General features: G+C 44.0%; 1 protein-coding gene across 2 annotated transcripts in view; it reads right to left on the bottom strand.

Annotated features, from left to right (window-relative positions):
* Positions 1-251: 251 nt before the first annotated feature.
* The window catches only part of LOC109895300 (SH3 and multiple ankyrin repeat domains protein 2), a 63,269-nt gene continuing 41,733 nt past the window's right edge, over positions 252-21,787 (bottom strand). For both annotated transcript variants that reach the window (XM_031830560.1, XM_031830559.1), the window contains 2 exons: positions 18,795-21,357; positions 252-4,856 (listed from right to left, as the gene is read on the bottom strand). In XM_031830560.1, coding sequence (XP_031686420.1) covers positions 4,313-4,856; positions 18,795-21,357 — 3,107 coding nt within the window. In that variant the 3' untranslated portion in view covers positions 252-4,312. The remainder of the gene's footprint in view (positions 4,857-18,794; positions 21,358-21,787) is intronic.

Here is a 21,787-nt window from a genome sequence, read left to right on the forward strand (position 1 = left end):
AGCTTGCAATGTCACCACCCGTGCCATCAAATTGTGTAGTGAGAGGGTGTTCACATGTAGTAGTAAGGGCTCGTGAGGAAGGAAGCTATACTGTTGAGCGGCAGCGTGACCCTCATTACAGTGGGGTCATGACTGGGATACCTTGTAGTGGACTCGGGAGGTGCAGCTCTTTTTCATGGTCCTTCGAGACGGATCCAAAGAAGCACAAACACAAAAATAGGCACATCAGGAATTAAATTAATACAACCATAGTGCAATATTATATTTATTTCTTACAGTAACTTTTGGTTGCCATACAAGAAGTATTGAGGATTTTGGGGGAAGGAAGAGTGCAGTTACAAGGAACTTCTCTTTCTTTTTCATTTTTGATAATTTGATAGTCGAATTACAACATAGAAAACATGAACACAAATATACACAAAAGAGACGGAAACGTCTTGGTATTTATGTAGAATGAAAAATAAAAGTAGAGAAGAGAAAATAGGAAAAGTATCCAAATAGTTGCCGAGGGGTAAGTGAAGGACTGTGTTGTGATGGTAGGGGGGATAGTGAGCCATGCCAGTCCTTATGTAGCATAGCCTTATAGTCACACAGTGATGATTTGTATAGCATCTTAATACTACTACTATTCCACATATAAATTAGCTTAGTGATATGTTTTTTTTTTTCTCTCCATGAAATCAACAGTCACAACTAATCTTTTTTTGTACATTTCTATATATGTTGAGCATAAAAGTGTCATCAGGACAATTTTCAATCCAGTGGACTGTGAGGATATGTATAAATGTAAAGCGTTTCAGTCATTTATACACACATTTTATACAGACTAAACGATTTGGAATTGTCAAAAATGACAATATTCAAGATAGGCAGGTGATGGCCAGAGGATAGTATATAAAATATATTTTGATTGGACAAATGTCTTCTGTCCACTTCATCTATCAGTGTTCATAATATCAACAGGTGATAATATATAACGATAGTTCATCTTAAAACTGGGAAAAAAACACAACCAAGGATATCCATTCAGTATAAATATTGCTTCTTAGTTTCCTCATAAATCTGATATTAATTTCTATTAATATATATTTATATATAATATAGTTGTTTTCTTCTTCACTTTTTGGCAAACCACACTTCAGAGTTGAATATTTTTCTCCAAATGTCTTTTTATAAAATTCCATAGAATTCTATATAAATCATAAAAAATACTGTGCTTTTTTTTCTATGTCACTTCTGTTGATTCGTTTTAAAATAATGAATGGATTATAGCAGTGTTATAACTCCTGCAAGTCTTCTCTTTCTGTCGGCCTGGTATTCCCATTTTTTCCCCCTCATCCCTTTGTCTTCCCTTCATCACCATACAGTTGCACACAGGGACCGGAAGACAGATAAAGGAATCTCACCAAGGTAGCTTCTTTTTTTTTTTTTTGCCCTACAGGAGACCCTAAATTGCACACAATCCAAAACAATCATGGTTACGTTCATAGAACATCACTGTGAACTGATCGAATCATGGGATATGTCCTCGAATGGCCACCAAAATACGGTTTACTTTTTAGTGATATGTTCTAATATATAGGTCATTGGGGTACAGTGGCATACATGGCTTCCACACTTCTCGTTGCAGTCCATTCTGGGGTAGTTCTAATCTAGTTCAGAGGCAGAGAGGCCAGAAATGGGGCACTATGTAGAGAATAATGAGCCATTTGAGGCACTACCCAAACACAAAACAGGGATTGAGTGGAAATAAGAAAATAAGTTCTGAGGGTGGATGCAATGGCCATAGTCTTTCATAGAAATTCTCTCTGAACCGTTTAGAAATATTATACATCTAATTATTCTGTAGATGTACTCTTTTCTTTAAATCATTCCTTTATACACATTCAAAAACAATAAATATATTCAATTTACTTCAAATCAATGCCACCAAACACTTCCTGGGTACATTGATATAACGGTGTTTCATGAAAAAGGATGGAGACAATTGATTGGCGGTCAGATGGGAGCTTTGATTGGAAGATAATCTTGTTCTACTTTTCTCAACACATCCCTGGTGTTGAGAAAAGGACTCTGTAACACTTTACTTGAAGCCTGTAGTAATAATACTTTATAACTTCTGATAAGCAAGCCTTCTCCCTGCAGGCTTAAGTAAAGTGTTACGGAGGACTCTCCCTCTCATTCTCAAATGAACAGGGACCAAATGCATAATCGAAAGCCTTTATTGGCTGGATCAAACCATACCCCTCTAATAGCTGCTCAGTTGGTGCTGCTGTGTCACACCTCTTTTCTTCCCTCTGGAAACACCAGGTAGGACCAACACCTCTTCTTGTCAATAAATACATTTTGTGATTCATTGGCAATGCAAACACTGATTATACACAAACTTTGTAAATGTTCCTTTACATAAAAAATAAAATAAATCCTCTTCGGAGATTGTGTGAATGTCTGGGTAGCAGATTTGAGTGAATTTCTAGTATTTCTAGTATTCTTGGCCCCTGCAATGCACAGTATAAGTTAGCTGTCTAAAAACAAGCACACAGTCAACCACAGTGTCCTATGTTAACACAGATCACAAAGTAACACCCACTTTGCACTCATCCTTTAAATGGTTGTCTTCAAATACTCGCCGAGAATCATTATGTCAACAAATTGTTTTTAACCTTCACCTATAACACAACAGCACACACTGGTATTAATATAAAAACAATGTTTGATCTGTGAAAGGAATCACTCAGTGATTAGACATGATTAAAGATGGCTGAATAGAGAGGAGAGAGATGGTGATATTATGGCAGGAGAATTGTTGTTGTGATAGGTGGATTATTTCTGTCATAGGCCTGAAGGGAGGCTGGTTGATTCGGGGGGTAGGGAGTAAGGGGTCTGGCATTCCACTCCTGTCCGGGTCACTGTCAAGTGTGTGGAAGACGATGAAAACACACATGACGCTAACACTTAGGGCTAGATTATATCAGATCTGCGCCAGCCAACACCAGCGTAGGGTTGTTTTGGCAGTGTCGGAGGTGGAACTGTGTTAGAGCTGTCAAATCCACAAGCGGCTCCTGGCATTATACCTAAAACAGACATTGCCATTGGCTGCACAGAATCGCATGAAGATAAATCCCACGCAGCCCTGTTTACAAGTTCGAACACCGGAATGTGAGATGCAGTCTACACCTTGATTAGGTTGATAGAAATCCTCATTATTTTGTTTCATGGTTTTCAATTTGAGCGTATTATTGTGTGCTATATGATTTCTATATAGCATACACTTTCTCTTTTTGAACTTCTAACAATAAATAAATGGGTGAGTCTTCGTGACAATGATCACCGATTTGACAGCTCCAACACAGTTACACCTCCGACACCGCCAAAACATCAGCTATGCGGGTGTCGGCTAGCACTGCTTAACGCTTGGTTTGATTGAATCTAGGCCTTACACTCTCACTCATGTCTTTCTGAAAACCCATTTAGCAAACCTCCCACAGCGTGCGCACACACACCTCACAAACATGTCTCTGACAAAACGCAAATACACACACCTTCCACAGTGAACAGGGATGTGAAGGGGACAGTGGTGCCTGCTACAGTAGAGCCCCTCCAGCCATGCATTAGAAAAGACTAACACATCATTATGTTTCTCTCAGGAGAAGGCCATCGCCGGATATCTGTGTGTGTGTGTGTGTGTGTGTGTGTGCGTGTGTGTATTTGCTCGCAGTGAGTGATATGGTTTAGGATTAAGCTAAACATTTCTGCAAAGGTTCTCGTTTCTAATGTTTTTCAAATGTCTCTACAACGTCAGATGCATCCATAAACATAACCCACGGTTTGACTCTAGTGAAGAAATATTCTCTGAAGAAACTCTAGCAAAGATAGAAAAGGAGCGCCGACCAGCTCAGCTGGTTTCAAACACCCGCACTGTGGGAGCTTGAAAAAAGTATTGAGTATTCCAAAGCAAATTGGGAGTTGTAGTCTTTAGTATTCCAAAAATGTCCTGGTTGGATTTCTATCAGTCTTTCAAAGTGTTTGAGGGCTACGTTTCAAGAATATTCCCAAGTGTGGTGACAAGAGCATCCCTAAAAAGGATACAGGGTTTTCCCCACTTTTTCTCCATTCTGGATTGATGCAGTTCCTTCAGGGTTCCGACATCCCCCTGATACTCGGGAAGCAGAATGGGAATGATCAAACACAAACACGCCACAGAGTCGAGGCAGGAAGGGAGGAGTCAGAGGCCGATTCCTAAATCGTCCCAGACAGAAAAGGAGAACAGGTAGGACAGAGAGTGTTTCAGATAAATCCACACCCCCTGGCTTTATCTGTCCTGCAGCATTTTGAGGGCCCTCTCGATGTTCATGCGGTGGCCCACCCGCGTCACCCCCAGGTCAATCAGATCCTCTTTCTGCAGCGAGGGCAGGTGGGCGCCCTCGATCTCGTTGTCCAGGAAGGCGTCTTTATGCTCCGACAAATTCAGACTGTCCAGCCAGTCGGCCACGTCCAGCTTGCTCCACAGCTCCACGGGCTTGGAGGCAAAGGGCTTGCCCGAGGTGGCTACGGCCTGCATTAGGGTCAGTGGCGAGGGGGAGCGCGAGCCACCGCACGAGGACCCTCCACCAAGGCTACCGCCCATGCTGCCGAAGCCACTCGTACTCCCCATGGGTGGGGTGGGCAGGCCGAAGAGGTCGCTGAGGCTGGGCGAGGCAGAGTGGGGTAAAGAGGAGGGGCAGGGGGGCGAGGAGAGGGACGAGGTGTCCGGGGGGCTGCAGAGGTGAGGGGGCAGGCTGGAAGGAGGAGTGCAGGAGGAGGGGGGCAGGCTGAAGGACACGCTGGAGTTCCGTTGGCTTCCTGAGGCTGGAGAGCTGGAGAGAGAGAGAGAGAGAGAGGGGGAGAGACAGAGAGAAAGAGACAGAGAGAGACAGAGACAGAGACAGAGAGAGAGAGAGAGAAAATAGAGAGGGAGAAAAGAGAGAATGAGAACCTAACATACATATGGCACAGTGATGAACTATGGTATAGAGTGGCTGTACCAAACTAATCCAGACCATAATGATCAGAACATGGCAACCAAAGAAGACCATGGCAACCTAGAGAAACTTGGCCAGATAAAAACCTCAAGCAAGAAGCAAACTCCTCCCCCTCCACATGTGACTCACAACCAACCCCCCACTACAGGATATGTGTGTGCGCGTTCAGACCTGGCTGGTGTAAAACAGATGTAGTATTTGCTGACCTTGACATGTGGTAAACCTGCTGAGGCTTGGTGTGGAAGTGGGGATCGCCGAGCACTTTCAAAATATACACGAAGTTCATGAACATAAAGTATCTTACTGCTAAGTACTGAATTCTACTGAAATACTTGAAAAAGCCACTAGGGTGCAGTGTTGTCAGTGGTTTTATACCTAAACCATACTTTACTTCACTGGTATTTTACAGTCTACTACTTGCCAATTAGGCGGTCCATATTTAGCATTTTTCAAACACCTGAAAAAGTTTGTTCCTGCAATCCAGAGCTATAATCATTATGATACATTTTGTGTAAAAAATATGTTATATTTAAGCATACCATTTGAGCTGTCTGAATCCTCCTGACTGGTGGTTATTTTGTAAAAGAAACTAAATATGCTTCTTTGCATCTCTGCTAAAATCTGGGTAAAGATTTAAAGGAATGTGAGTCTTATTCAGTATATTTAGTAATTGCTTGCTTTTCTAAAGTCTGTCAACCTTGTCAGCAGGCATAACAGCTAAGAAAGACAAGCTAGGTACTCTGACTTGATCGACAGCCTGAAATGGCTTCTTGGTAGCTAGTTACAGTTCATTCGGAAAGTATTCAGACCACTTGACTTTTTCTACATTTTGTTATGTTACAGACTTATTCTAAAATGTATTACATCGTTTTCCTCCCTCATCAATCTACACACAATACACCATAATGACAAAGCAAAAACAGGTTTTTAGAAGTGTATAAAAAAATCCCCTGAAATATCACATTTACATAAGTATTCAGACCCTTTACTCAGTACTTTGTTGAAGCACCTTTGGCAGCGATTACAGCCTTGAGTCTTCCTGTGTATGACGCTACAAGCTTGGCACACCTGTATTTGGGGAGTTTCTCCCATTCTTATCTACAGATGCTCTCAAGCTCTGTCAGGTTGGATGGGGAGCGTCGCTGAACGCTATTTTCAGGTCTCTCCAGAGATGTTTGATCTGGTTCAAGTCCGGGCTGGGCCACTCAAGGACAAATTGATCCCGAAGCCACTCCTGCGTTGTCTTGGCTGTGTGCTTAGGGTTGCTGTCCTGTTGGAAGGTGAACCTTCACCCCAGGTCTTGAGCGCTGTGGAGCAGGTTTTCATCAAGGATCTCTCTGTACTTGGCTTCATTCATCTTTCCCTCGATCCTGACTAGTCTCCCAGTCCCTGATGCTGAAAACAACAGCATGATGCTGCAGGGATGATGATGGGTCCATGCTTCACCGTAGGGATGGTGCCAGGTTTCCTCCAGAAGTGACGCTTGGCATTCAGGCCAAAGAGTTCAATCTTGGTTTCATGAGACCAGAGAATCTTGTTTCTCATGGTCTGAGAGTCCTTCAGGTGGCTTTTCGCAAACTCCAAATGGGCTGTCATGTGCCTTTTTACTGAGGAGTGGCTTCCGCCTGGCCACTCTACCAGGCCTGATTGGTGGAGTGCTGCAGAGGTGGTTGTCCTTCTGGAAAGTTTTCCTATTTTCACAGAGGAACTCTGGAGCTCTATTAGAGTTACCATTTGGTTCTTGGTCACCTCCCTGACCAAGGCCCTTCTCCCCCGATGGCTCATTTTGGCCAGGCAGCCAGCTGTAGGAAGAGTCTTTGTGGTTTCAAACTTATTCCATTTAAGAATGATGGAGGACAGGTTCTTGGGGACCTTCAATGCTGCAGAAATGTTTTGGTACCTGTCCCCCAATCCTGTCTTAGAGCTCTACGGACAGTTCCTTCGACCTCATGGCTTGGTGTTTGCTTTGACATGCACCGTGGGACATTACATAGACAGGTGTGTGCCTTTCCCAATTGTGTCCAATCAATTGAATTTACAACAGGTGGACTCCAATGAAGTTGTAGAAACACCTCAAGGATGATCAATGGAAACAGCATGCACCGGAGCTCATTTTCGAGTTTCATAGCAAAGGGTCTGAATACTTATTTACATAAAGTATTTATTTAAAAAAAATATACATTTGTAAAAATGTCTAAAAACCTGTTTATGGGGTATTGTGTGTAGAATAATGATGATTTTGTTATATTTAATCAATATTAGAATAAGGCAGTAAGGTAACAAAATGTGGAAAAAGTCAAGGGGTCTGAATACTTCCCGAATGCACTGTACACTAGATGACTGTAGGAGGCGCTGTGTTCAAGCCACCGTGACTACATCTTGGCACTCCCTCACCATTTAAAAAAATATTTTCGAAGCTATAGAAATGCATTTATTAATGCCTACATTAGTTTTGGCCACATGTATTATATTATGTGAGCTAAACACAGTAAAAAATTGAGGAATATAATTACAAAAAAATTCTTAAAGTATACTTTTTTGAGATTGTTAATACAAAGAATAAAACAGTACATCATTAAACATTATTACACCACCACATATCTACAATATAAAATCTATAATACCACCATACAACAATTTTACAATGTACTGTGTGTGGTGTGTGTGTGTGTGTAGTGCGTGTGCGTGTGTCTGTGCCTGTGTGTGTGAATCATCACAGTACTCACTGTTCCATAAGGTGTATTTTTATCTGTTAATTAAATCTGATTCTACTGCTTGCATCAGTTACCTGATGTGGAATAGAGTTCCATTGTAGTCATGGCTCCATGTAGTACTGTGTGCCTCCCATAGTCTGTTCTGGACTTGGTGGCATGTCTTGTGGGGTATGCAAGGGTGTCCAAGCTGTGTGCTAGTAGTTTAATCCGACAGCTCGGTGCATTCAGCTTGTCAACACTTCTTACAAAAACAAGTAGTGATGAAGTCAATCTCTCCTCCACTTTGAGCCATGAGAGATTGACATGCATATTATTAATGATAGCTCTCTGCACACATTTAAGGGTCAGCCGTGCTGCACTGTTCTGAGCCAATTGTTATTTTCCTAAGTCCCTCTTTGTGGCATCTGACCTATAGCAGGGGGTGTAAAAGGCATACGTTTCCGTAGCAGCAGACTATGATCGATAATGTCAAAAGCTGCACTGAAGTCTAACAAAACAGTAACAATAACTCTGTTTAAGAGAAGAACGCAGATAACCAGGAACACACACACACAACAGAGCATGTAGAAAAAAAAACTCAAGACTGCACGGAGGCCAGAGGGAAGCTTGCAGCACTAAGTCCACAGAGCATGTCCTAATGTGATTCACTCTCTATCTCGGAATGTGTGTGTGTGTGTGTGTGTGTGTGTGTGTTTAGAGAGTACATCTATGTGCATGCGTTCATACAAGCATGCCTTTTGGTAGTTGAACTGTACATAGAACAACAATGCAACATATCGAGGACGAGGATTATACAGTATTTGAGGTCAGCTCAGCTGGGAATAATCATTATGAAGTGATTATTACTCTCATATACAGCAGTTCATTCCAGAAGAATACCACTTGACCATCTGGCATCAGTATCACAGTATCCTCGACTCAGCACAAGAGGGACAGAAGAGAGAACCTAGATCTGGTTTGCAATCTAATGTCAATCTAATATGTTTTTGGAACAGTGTAGTCGTGTGTAGTGTACGTATCAGTCCCCTACAGACCACAGAGATTTGTGCAGCACCAGATTGAGTGATGTGATGGATCGATGGGGAGATGGATGAAGAGGCGGATGAAATGAGAGCAGGGACACACAGGGCAAACCCATCACTTCCCCCCCAAAAACACACACAACTATGCCCCATTCAATTCAGATTAACACCCTCATTCAATTCCCCCTCTAAACTTCCTTCTGTGGTTCCATACTGATCGGGCTCTGAAGGGCTGCAATGCCTGCTAATTCGTTGACTAATATATGTGTAGAAGTAATTTAATATACTGTAATTACACTCCTAAGTCTGGACAAAACCAGAAGACACAGCAGCCCTTGATGACCAGGTTGGTTGTCCCCTCTTTCCCCTCGTACTATATGGATAACCCTGAGGGAAGTTAGGGAGGGGAAGTGGATGGATTGGGCCAAAGTGAAAGCACCAGTCCCCCCCTCTGGACCTGTAGCACTTTGCACCACGGGTGAAACTTACAGCTTGTTTTTTCAGCACCAGCTTTTCCACATGAAGTCATCGTGATGGAGTAAGGAGAATGGAGTGAAACAGAGGACACATGAAAAGATGAGACAACAACAAAACACATGGAGAGACACAAACACTATCACGCGCACACACACACACACACACACACACACACACACACACACAAAAAGGGGAAAAAAGTGAATGCAGGGAACAAACATATGTCCTTCTAAACTGACAACTCACTCCAACGTGATAACCTTCTTGTGAAGATGGGACTCTAAAAATTCACTTCACAGCTCAGAGGTCAAATCTCGTAATTTCCTCTAGTAGTCATAGTCCGGTCTATTTCACATATACTGTGCATGCCCCTGTACTGTGCATGCCCCTGTACTGTGCATGCCCCTGTACTGTGCATGACCCATGAATACACTTGAGCAGCTTTGCATAATAAAAGTTGATGCTTCGTTATCTGACACACTGATCCATTTCTAACTGAACAATGTTAGACCTGTGATCACAATCAATACCACCAGGCTGACGAGGTGGGAGAGGGATGAGGGTATCAATACCCAACTGTGACAGAGCAAAACATACCCTGGACCACACATCGCACACATACACACCAAACATTGTCCAGCAATGGAAGCAGAAATGATACCTTCTGACTTGCTTATCGAGTTTAATGACCAAGCTATCGCTCCAAGCTTCCATAGTAGATATAACAGCCCAGAAGCTGAATGGTTTTACTGTATATAAATGGGTCGGCTTTGACTGTGTCATTAGAGATCATACACAACATCATCTGAGCCATTTTCTACAGAGTTAGTACTGGATGCTTCAACTTAGTGCAGTGAATTGAACCATTGTAGATATACTGTACTGTACACACGCATATACACACGAATGCACACACAAAAACAGTCATGAGACTCTTTCTCCATCTCACCACACACCCTCACACATGCACGCATGCCTGCATGCACTCACACACACAATCACACACACAATCACCCACTCTGAAATGTTATGTAACCGTGGCCTAGCAAAGGATGTTGCACATGATGTGGATGTGCACACTGTGATGACACTGAACTCTACTGAGGGTTAGCCCCACCCACCCCCCACACTATAATCGGACTGACATCACTCCAGCGGGCCTCAAGGCTGCTCTCATCAACTCGTTGCTAGGCAACCCCATTCGTGCGCTGGCGCACTAATCTGTGAACCTAAAAGACGGGGATAAAGTGAAGGGGAAAATGTAAGAATGATAAAAAGGAGAAAGAGAAAATCCTTTATGTAGTGGCGTTCATCTGGGCTGATTCTGCTGTGCTGAGTGCTTAAGACGGAGAGAGACTGTTTCTTATGAACCTGTCTAAGTCAGAGAGGGGGGGGGGGGGGGGGAGAGAGAGAAACTGAGACAAAAAGAAACAGACAGAGAGAGAAAGCTACAGAGACATAAAGAGAGATGGAAGGCCAGAGACTGAGACAGAGAGGGACTGATAATATAGGCCACCCTCTCTTTCATATCCATCTGCTCCATGTGCTCAGCTACAGGGCACCTTGCCCCTTCTGCTACCTAATCCCTCACACGCTTCCTCACTTCAAGTGTTCTATATGATCTATCTCCTTCCCTCAGTGCCATCTTTCCCTTTAACCTACACTATGTAATGAATCTGTTTTCCATAAAACAAGTTCTATGGAAAACTCGGTCAATATCATTGGTCCAATTTATTCAAATTAGCTTGAAATGGATAGAATACGCCAGTCCCATACACCTGACTCTTCCTTCACCTCCAACCTTTCCTTAGCCTTTATCTCTTCTGTGTTTGCAGATATGTGGCGAACCAGCTGTAAGAAATATAGTGGAAGGAAGCTCTGGTCAGTCCATTGGAGGGATAGGCCTAGTTAACAAACAGATCTGCAAACACTGGAGAAGTATTTATATCCTGAAATAAATAGATAATCTCACTAAAATACATTTTAATAAAAAGTTAGCAAAAATAGATAAAATATTGCTACCATGGAAAGGACAATACCTGACTGTGGAAAGATCACCCTGATTAACTCTTTAGTCATATCCCAGTTTACCTATTTACATGTGGCCTTGCCTACACCTAATGACTTGGTTTTTATTTTATTATATGAGCAAAATATATTACACTTTAATTGGAACAGCATGCCAGACAAAAGTAAACAGGCATATTTATATAATGAATATGAACTCGGAGGGCAGAAATGATAAAATATTAGAGTATTTGACCTTTCACTAAATGCTTCAGTTATACAAAAGCTATACTTAATTCCAAACTGGTTCTCTAGCAGATTAGTAAGAATGGCCTTTTTCCCTTTATTCAGATTACAACCTCTCACTTTCCATTATTTGAAGAATAAATCATCTCCAAAATACCGCTATTTAAAAACAAGCCATAGAAAGCTGGTTGGAATTTCACTTTAATCAACCAGAAACGACAGAACAAATATTAAAACAAATATTATGGTTAAACTCAAATATACTAATTGATAAAAAAAATATAAAATTGAATGAAAAAAGACAACTGTATAATCTAAATTATATCATAAATAGGACTGGTGGAGTTATGTCACACATGCAGTTAGCAAAAATATATGGATATGTCTGCTCTATCCATAATTACAACCAACTGATTGCAGCATTACCGCAAATATGGAGGAGGCAAGTGGAAGGGGGAGAAGGTAAGGAACTTGTTTGTCGAAATGGCAATAAAGACCAAAATTGGTTAAAGAAATGTGTGACAAATAAAAAAGTATACCAGTTTAATTTAATGGTGGGTCCCCTGCGGGACAGTTGAGCTAATGTAGGCTAATGTGATTAGCATGAGGTTGTAAGTAAACAAGACAATTTCCCAGGACATGGACATATCTGATATTGGCAGAAAGCTTAAATTCTTGTAAATCCAACTGTACTGCCCAATTTACAGTAGCTATTACAGTGAAATAATATCATGCTATTGTTTGAGGAAAGTGCACAGTTTTGAAAATGAAAAGTTATTAATAAACAAATTAGGCACATTTGGGCAGTCTTGATTCAACATTTTGAACAGAAATGCAATGGATCATTCTAAAACTTTGCACATACACTGCTGCCATCTAGTGGCCAGAATCTAAATTGCACCTGGACTGGCATAATACATTATGGCCTTTCTCATGCATTTGAAAGATGGTACAAAAAAATTGTTTTTTCTTCTTCTTGGTATTATCTTTTACCAGATCTAATGTGTTATATTCTCCTACATTGCTTTAACATTTCCACAAACTTCAAAGTGTTTCCTTTCAAATGGTACCAATAATATGCATATCCTTGCTTCAGGGCCTGAGCTACAGGCTACAGTATATATATATACATTCAAGGATTTTCTTTATTTTCACTATTTTCTACATTGCCATAAAACACTCCTTCCGAGGCCTCCAACTGCTTTTAAATGCAAGTAAAACTAAGTGCATGCTCTTCAACTGATTGCTGCCACAACCTTCCGCTCGAATATGTGGACAACTACAAATACATAGGTGTCTGGTTAGACTGTAAACTCTCCTTCCAGGCGCACATTAAGCATCTCCAATCCAAAATTAAATCTAGAACTGGCTTCCTATTTCACAACAAAGCCTCCTTCACTCATGCTGCCAAACATACCCTCGTAAAACTGAATACCCTACCGATCCTTGACTTTGGCGATGTCATTTACGAAATAGCCTACAACACTCTACTCAGCAAACTGGATGTAGTCTATCACAGTGCTATCTGTTTTGTCACCAAAGCCCCATATACTACCCACCACTGCGACCTGTATGCTCTCGTTGTCTGCCTCTCACTACATATTCGTCGCCAAACCCACTGGCTCCAGGTCATCTATAAGTCTATGCTTGGTAAAGTCCTACCTTATCTCAGCTCACTGGTCACCATAACAACACCCACCCGTAGCACGCGCTCCAGCAGACCAATAAAATTTGATTTGATATTTCACTGGTTACCCAGTGAAGCCAACACTTCCTTCGGCCGCCTTTCCTGTCCAGTTCTCTGCTGCCAGTGACTGGAACGAATTGCAAAAATCACTGAAGCTTGAGTATTTTATCTCCCTCTCTAACTTTAAGCATCAGCTGTCAGCGCAGCTTACCGATCACTGTACTTGTACACAGCCAATCTGTAAATAGCACACCCAACTACCTCATCCCCATATTGTTACTTATCCTCTTGCTCCATTGCACCCCAGTATCTCTACTTGCACATCATCATCTGCACATCTGTCACGCCAGTGTTAATGCTAAATTGCAATTATTTTGCCTACATGGCCTATTTAGAAACATACTTCCCTACTCTTCTACATTTGCACACACTGTACATATATTTTTCTATTGTGTTATTGACTGTACATCTGTTTATGTGTAACTCTGTGTTGTTTTTGTTGCACTGCTTTGCTTTATCTTGGCCAGGTCGCAGTTGTAAATGAGAATTTGTTCTCAACTGGCCCACTTGGTTAAATAAAGGTGAAATATTTTTTTTAAATAATAATAGTGAAGACATCAAAACTATGAAATAACACATATGGAATCATGTAGTTACCAAGAAAGTGTTAAACAAATCAAAATATATTTTACATTTTAGATTCTTCAAAGTAGCCACCCTTTGCCTTGCACACTCTTGGTATTCTCTCAACCAGCTTCATGAGGAATGCTTTTCCAACAATCTTGAAGGAGTTCCCACATATGCTGAGAACTTGTTGGCTGCTTTTCCTTCACTCCATGGTCCAACTTATCCCAAACCATCTCAATTGGGTTGAGGTCGGGTAATTGTGGAGGCCAAGTCATCTGATGCAGCACCCCATCACTTTGCTTGGTCAAATAGCCCTTACACAGCCTGGAGGTGTGTTTTGGATCATTGTCCTGTTGAAAAACAAACGATAGTCCCACTAAGCGCAAACCTTATGCGATGGCATATGCTGGTTAATCCTGCCTTGAACTCTAAATAAATCACAGACAGTGCCACCAGCAAAGCACCCCACACCATCACACCTCCTCTATGCTTTATGGTGGGAAATACACATGTGGAGATCATCCGTTCACCTACTCTGCGTCTCACAAAGACACGGCAGTTGGAACCAAAAATCTCAAATTTGGAATCATCAGACGAAAGGAAAGATTTCCACCGGTCTAATGTCCATTGCTCGTGTTTCTTGGCCCAAGCAATATTCTTGACTGACCTTCATGTCTTAAAGTAATGATGGACTGTCATTTCTGTTTGCTTATTTGAGCTGTTCTTCCCATAATATGGACTTGGTCTTTTACCAAATAGGGCTATCTTCTGAAAACCACACCTTGTGTCACAACACAACTGATTGGCTCAAACACATTAAGAAGGAAATAAATTCCACAAATTAACTTTTAACAAGGCACACCTGTCAATTGAAATGCATTCCAGGTAACTACCTTATGAAGCTAGTTGAGAGAATGCCAAGAGTGTGCAAAGCTGTCATCAAAGCAACTTTGAAGAATATAAAATATATCTTGATTTTTTTTTTGGTTACTACATGATTCCATACTTGTTATTTCATAGTTTATGTTTTCACTATTATTCTACAATGTAGAAAATAGTACAAATAAAGAAAAACCCTTGAATGAGTAGGTGTGTCCAAACCTTTGACTGGTACTGTATATACACAAAAAAAATATATATGGGCGATTGGAAATTATGCAGACAATTACATTGGTAAAAGCCACAGTATATCTGCAATATTAAAGCTGATCTAAAAAAACAAAAAATACAAACACTGGAGAAGTAACTCACTAGGCTGATGGATCGTCCCCTCCCCCCAACCAGGTAGCTATATAGGCCACTCTCTCCCTTCTGGCTCTAACACATTCCATAGTCAAACACTGAGGACTCATTAATCTATTAGACCCAACAGTTCCCAGAAAGACCTCAAAGCTACATGGAACCCTCTTGTATTATCTGTCAAAATAAAAACCTAACACACGCCAATATATAAATACAGCTTCTTGAATTGAAATGTATTTTAATGACATTCTCAGAGGTAACAGAAAAATATCTTGTCTCTCTCTAGGCGATTGTGCAGTCAACCTTCAAATGTTCTTGATTAATGTGGATACTATTTATCAAAGTGCAGCTGCCTCTACTCTTAAACCTCTGGATGCCGTTTTTCATAGTGCCCTTCATTTTATCACAGGAGACAGTTTTATTACTCATCACTATATTCTTTACCAAAAAGTTGTCTGGACCTCTTAAGTCACGTGGACAAGAAAATGCTCATCCATACATAGGCTGCGCTCCTAGTGGCCTGGGACTTTAACGCAGGGAAACTTAAATCTGTAATTTGAACAAGCATGTTACATATGCAACCAGAGGGGAAAAAACTCTAGACCACCTTTACTCCACACACAGAGACGCATACAAAGCTCTCCCTCGACCTCCATTTGGCAAATCTGACCATATCTCTATCCTCCTGATTCCTGCTTACAAACAAAAACTAAAGCCGGAAGTACCAGTGACTCACTCAATGCGGAAGTGGTCAGATGATGGAGATGTTAAGCTACAGGACTGTTTTGCTAGCACAGACTGGAATATGTTCTGGGATTCTATTACATAAACTATTACAGACTACAAAGGGAAGCACAGCCGCGAGCTGCCCAGTAACGCAAGCCTACCAGATGAGCTAAATTATTTCTATGCGCGCTTCGAGGCAAGCAACACTGAAGCATACATGAGAGCACCAGCTGTTCCGGACGACTGTGTGATCACGCTCTCCTTAGCCATTGTAAGTAATACCTTTACACAGTTTAACATTCACAAGGTCGCAGGGCCAGACGGATTAGCAAGATGTGTACTCCGAGCATGCACTGACCAACTGGCAAGTGTCTTCACTGACATTTTCAACCTGTCCTTGACCGAGTCTGCAGACCAGCATAGTCACTGTGCCCAAGAACACCAAGGTAACCTGCACTCACATCTGTAGCCATGAAGTGCTTTGAAAGGCTGATCATGGCTCACATAAACTTCGTTATCCCAGAAACCCTAGACCCACTCCAATTTGCATACCACCCCAAAGATCCACAGATGACGCAATCTCTATTGCACTCCATACTGCCCTTTCCCACCTGACAGGCCGCTCCCAGGTGGTAAAGGTCCATCCATCCTCTGTACTCCCTGTTCACCCATGACTGCATGGCCAAGCACGACTCCAACACCATCATTACGTTTGCTGACAACACAACAGTGTTGATGAAATAGGCCTGATAGTTGATGAAATAGGCCTGATCACCAACAACGATGAGACAGCTTATAGGGAGGCGGTCAGAGACCTGGCAGTGTGGTGCCATGATAACAACCTCTCCCTCAACATTATCAAGACAAAGGATATTTGATTTGACGGGAAATCCCTTTGTGACAGGGGGAAGGGGAGCTTGATATGTGCAACAGGAAGGGGCAATTCAATGCAAGAAATTAAATTGTGAACACATTTCTAGCATTCAGTTTTCTACCACAAAACAAAAAATGTCTGGGTTAAGTGGGTTAAAATCTTCCTAGAAGTCGGAAAAACATGACGGTGGACAATGCTGATTTATATTATAAATAAAAATTATTTTTGTTGTGCACTGTTATAGATGGTTTCAGCTGCAATACTAGCTAAGTCCTCTGAATTGTGCATTTAACGTTAGCTACAATGCCACACTAGCTATGTGCTAACTACAATGATAGCTTTGGCTAACTATAGCCACAATGCTAGCTAAGTCTCTGACATTATATATATGCTATAGGTCATGTGTGTATGTTATGTTGGACCTCCATAAAGGGGCACTAGCTAAGTTGTCAAATGGGCAGAAATACTGAGTTTTCAATGGTCTTATTGAGTAGGAAGCATGAACATGCTGTGCCATCAGGAGCTCTGGCCATTGCCAATAAGGTTGATGACATAGTTGATGTAATGGTGGCAGAAGGCTTAGTATAAAATAAAATACAATTGTATTTGTGACATGTGCTGAATACAACATGTACAACACCTTATCGTGAAATGCTTACTTAAAAACCCTTAACCAACAATGCAGTTCAAGAAAGAGTTAAGAAAATATTTACTAAATAAACTAAAGTGAAAAATAATAATGACAATTTTTAGGTCCTTTCCTCTGACACCGCCTGGTAAACAGGTCCTGGATGACAGGAAGCTTGGCCCCAGTGATGTACTGGGCCGTACGCACTACCCTCTGTAGTGCCTTGGGGTCGTTTGCCAAGCAGTTGTCTTGGTGTGCTTGGACCATGATAGTTTGTTGGAGATGTGGACACCAAGGAACTTGAAGCTCTCAACCTGCTCGACAGCCCCGTCGATGAGAATGGGGGCGTGCTCGGTCCTCCTTTTCCTGTAGTCCACAATCATCTCCTTCGTCTTGTTTACGTTGAGGGAGAGGTTGTTGTCCTGGCACCACACCTCCCTATAGGATGTCTCATTGTTGTCGGTGATCAGGCCTACCACTGTTGTGTCATCGGCAAACTTAATGATGGTGTTGGAGTCGTACCTGGCCATGCAGTCATGAGCGAACAGGGAGTACAGGAGGGGACTGAGCACGCACCCCTGAGGGGCCCCAGTGTTGAGGATCAGCGTGGCGGATGTGCTGTTGCCTACCTTTACCACCTGGGGTGGCACATCAGGACGTCTAGGATGCAGTTGCAGAGGGAGGTGTTTAGTCCCAGGGTCCTTAGCTTAGTGATGAGCTTTGAGGGCACTATGGTGTTGAATGCTGAGCTGTAGTCAATTAATAGCATTCTCACATAGAATTTATAGCTGATTTAAGATTAAATATTTAACCCAGATACAGTCAACCATGTTACTTTAACTGGCACTTACTCTAGTAAAATTGTTTTATTGAGATGGGAACACCTTTTTTATGAAGTTGAACATGTACTCCTTATGACAGAATGTTAAAATTAGAAATACAAATTTTATTAAAAAGTTATTTCCTTTTTACCAAATTACAGTACCCAAAAGGCACTCTATTGGTGGAATGTAGCAGGTGTCTTGAGTATCCCCTAACTGCATCATTATGGCTAACTGAGGAAATATACCAGAAAGTAGAATTACTAACGAGAGGATGGGCTAGAGCAAACTTGGTCCTGTCCATTCCCCCGCAGCACTACACAGCTGATTCAAATAATCAAAGCTTGATGATGAGTTGGTTATTTCAATCAGCTGAGTAGTAACATCGAAGACATCGAAGACCGATTTGGGAAATCCTTGGGCTAGAGTAGCACTTTAAAGAGATGACAGTAGCTAGCTAGGCTTATGTTCCCAAATGACTATTGGTTGGTCTTAGCAACACATCAGCTCATTCTCTAGCTGTTTTAGAGGGAATAATTGATCAGCAAATGGTTATATAAAAAGAGAAGATTATGACCATCTAATATTCTTAATGCCCACAGCTTGGCTCTTTGGAGATGGAGGGTAGGAGGGTTGTTTAAAGGTCAAAGGGGAGATGTGTCAGCGTAAGTGTTAAAGGTCAAAGGTAGATTTATGTGTTACCTAGTTCCAAAGCTGCCCCTGGCCCCTGTGGTGGGTGAGTCGAAGGAGTCCCCCGGTTTGGGTCGGTACATCTGTGATAAGATGGAGCTCAACTCGTTGATAACCGTGGCCTTGGGGTCGGACGTGGGTGGGCTCCTTAGCTCCGGGGGCTCGCCCCACAGCTTGGACGACCGATGGGTGGGAGTCCTGGGGAGATTCTGGGGGGACATGGACCCGGGTGGAGGAGGAGGGACAGGAGGGGGCGCCCCGAAGGAGTCCAGGGATTCCTCCATGAGGACGTCGTGGTAAAGTGCAGTGTTCTTGTTGATGATGGGCTTGTTTTTGGGCTTGGGGGGAACGGGGGGTCGGTCATCGAGGTAAGCCTGGCCATCAGTATAGACCATAGAAGAGTTCTCCAGGGCGCTGTTGTACCCGCCCTCCGACGACAGTATAGAGATGCTGGAAACTGTGGAAATTGTGCTGGTAGTCTCCATACGGGGGTCTCCACTGCTGCGACTGTCTACCTCCTCGATGCCTGAGTCAGTGACACCTTGCTCAAAGCCACCGTTGGGGGGCGGAGGGGGATAGGAGGGTGGGGGCACGCAATTGGACATCCCGCTTCCCCGTCGGAACTGGCCAACAGGGGACGGGGCGTGGGTGAAGTATGGGGGTGGATTTGGCCCCCTGTCCCCCATAACGTTGTGTCTCTCTTGGTCTCGTTGCTTGAGCAACTCAGCGATGGCCGTTGCCTGGTCCTCAGGGATGTCGATGCTGTTGGCGAACTCCAACGGTGGCGGCAAGGGCTCGGAGAAGACAAACTCCTCCACCTCCTCGATGTCCACCGAGGCCAGTGGGGGAGGGGGCATGCGGAAGGGAAGCTTGATTGGCTCGTCCACCGACCCCCCAGCCGTGATGCTCTTCCCCCGTGGCACAGGGGGCAGGGGCATGGAACTGTGGCTGTTGGTGGGGGGTTTTGGCTGGTTGGGGTCTCTCAGTTCACTGGGGATGCTGTTGTCCTGGGCTGGTGTATTCTCCTGCCCCCTGTCTTCCTCCTCTGGGCTGTTTTTGGTGTGCACCATCAGCAGCCCGGCAGCTTTCTGCGGTTGTGACGTGTTCACAACGTCGATCTGTATGCTCTTCCCATCCTGCTCCGCCTGCTGCCTCTCCTCCCTCGCTCCATCCGACTCGTACTTCTGTTCCGTCATCTGTCTCCTCAGCCCTACCACTCTGCCTCGCCCCAGAGTTGTCGTGGAGGTAGCGAAGCTTGCCTCGGTGTTGGAGCGGAGTTTGGTATCGATGAAGAGGGGCTGATTGAGGCTAGGTTTGTGGGAGTTGGGAGGGAGGGACTGGGGGGCATCGCTCTTGGGGAGCGGTTGAGGTTGAGAAGGGGGTGGGGCTTGCGTCGCCATGGTTGTTTGTGTCTGCTCCTTCATGGCTCTTTCCCGGGCCGCCAGCGCCAGGGCGAGGGGCGAGTTAGGGTCCAGGGCCTTACCTGTGACGGGGTGAAGGTAGTCCCTTCCTCCGTTGGAGCTGTAGGTCTTGGGTGGAGTGGCCGGGAGACTGACGGGGCTGTCCAGGTTGGGGTACTGGCCGGTACGCGCGGTCAGGGGCTCCCTCACCACCTGGGTGGGCTCAGGGGTGTTGAAGTCTGTCACGTTACCCCCACGGTCACCCCCTTCTTGTGACCGCAGCAGGGTGGAGGCCGGCGGGGGAGCCATTATCCTCTGCAGGTGCTCGTCATTACTGAACGTCCCCTCGTCGATAGACTTGGACTGGAGTAGGCACGGGGCCTGGTCTCCCAAGTCCTCATCCCCCATGTCGGTGGAGAGGAAGCCGGGCGAGTTCCTCCGCGCCTCCAGCCTCTTCTCCCGGTCCCTCACTGCCCCTGCGATGGCAGCCGCGAAGGGGTTGTTGACAATGGGGTCTTCAGGCCTCAGTCCCCTGCACCCTGCCCCGGGCGTTAAGGGTGGGTGTTCGGGCGTGGTGGGCTCGATCTCAATACTGCTGCCTTGGCTGCTCTTTCCACTGCTACTGGTGGACGGCTCCTTGACGATGATGGTGGGGATGGGAATGGACGAGAAGGTCCTCTCAGTTGGTGTGGTCGGCATGGAAATGGCGTCTGAGGGCAGGGCACAACAGGTCTTTTCTGGGCTGTCCTCCACATTGGGCTGCTTGACCAGCATGCCCTTCCTCCTCGCCGGCTTGGCAGGCACGTACAGCGCCTTGTTGCCCACCTCCGAGTATGGGTTCTCGGGCACGGGTGCCCGTCCTCTGCTTCTACTATCGTACTGTTCTGAGCTCTGGCGGTGATAACCTCGCCTTAGCGTCCCTACATCTACTGTGCGGTTGCCAAGGATAGTGGTGTTGGAACATTTTCCAGCGGAGTTGAGGGTGAGGCCCGGTCGGTTGGTGCCTAAGCCCCGTGGCGTGGGGGAGACGGATGGAGAGTTGAAGGAGGAGGGGGGAGACGGGGGGGAGATGGCCGGGGGAGGGGGAATGTCCTCGGACGTGTCGGGCATGGAGAGGCTGCGGGTGAACTTGAGTGGGGGAGGGGTGAGGAGCGTCTTCTCCTCTTCTGTTATACCTGAGAGGGAGAAATAAAGTGAGAGAATGAGAGATGGCGAGAAAGAGAGATCTGTCAATTGTACATGTGTGATTCTATTCCTTTTCATCTTTCTTATCGAGATACATTTTTTGGAGAGTTCACTTAACTTTTTAAATTCTGTAATCAGTTTTAGAAAGTTGTCTATGGGTCAGGTGTGAGGATTGCCTTCTATGTTCCAAATATTACAAAGTATGCTCAAGCTACTGCATATACTGAAGTTACTAGCTACTGAAGCTAGCGCAGTCATAACACACAGACCTGCCTTTGGGCTATTATTGGCTCTGAGTGGCGTGATGAATTGGATGGAATTAGTTTCTATGAAATACTATTGCTTCATCATAGACTGTGGTTTCAGCGTATGGGTAATAATACTGTCGCCTCAGAGCACAATTTGGCAAGTGGATCACTC

The sequence above is a fragment of the Oncorhynchus kisutch genome, linkage group LG8 (assembly GCF_002021735.2).
Source record: "Oncorhynchus kisutch isolate 150728-3 linkage group LG8, Okis_V2, whole genome shotgun sequence".
NCBI lineage: Eukaryota > Metazoa > Chordata > Actinopteri > Salmoniformes > Salmonidae > Oncorhynchus > Oncorhynchus kisutch.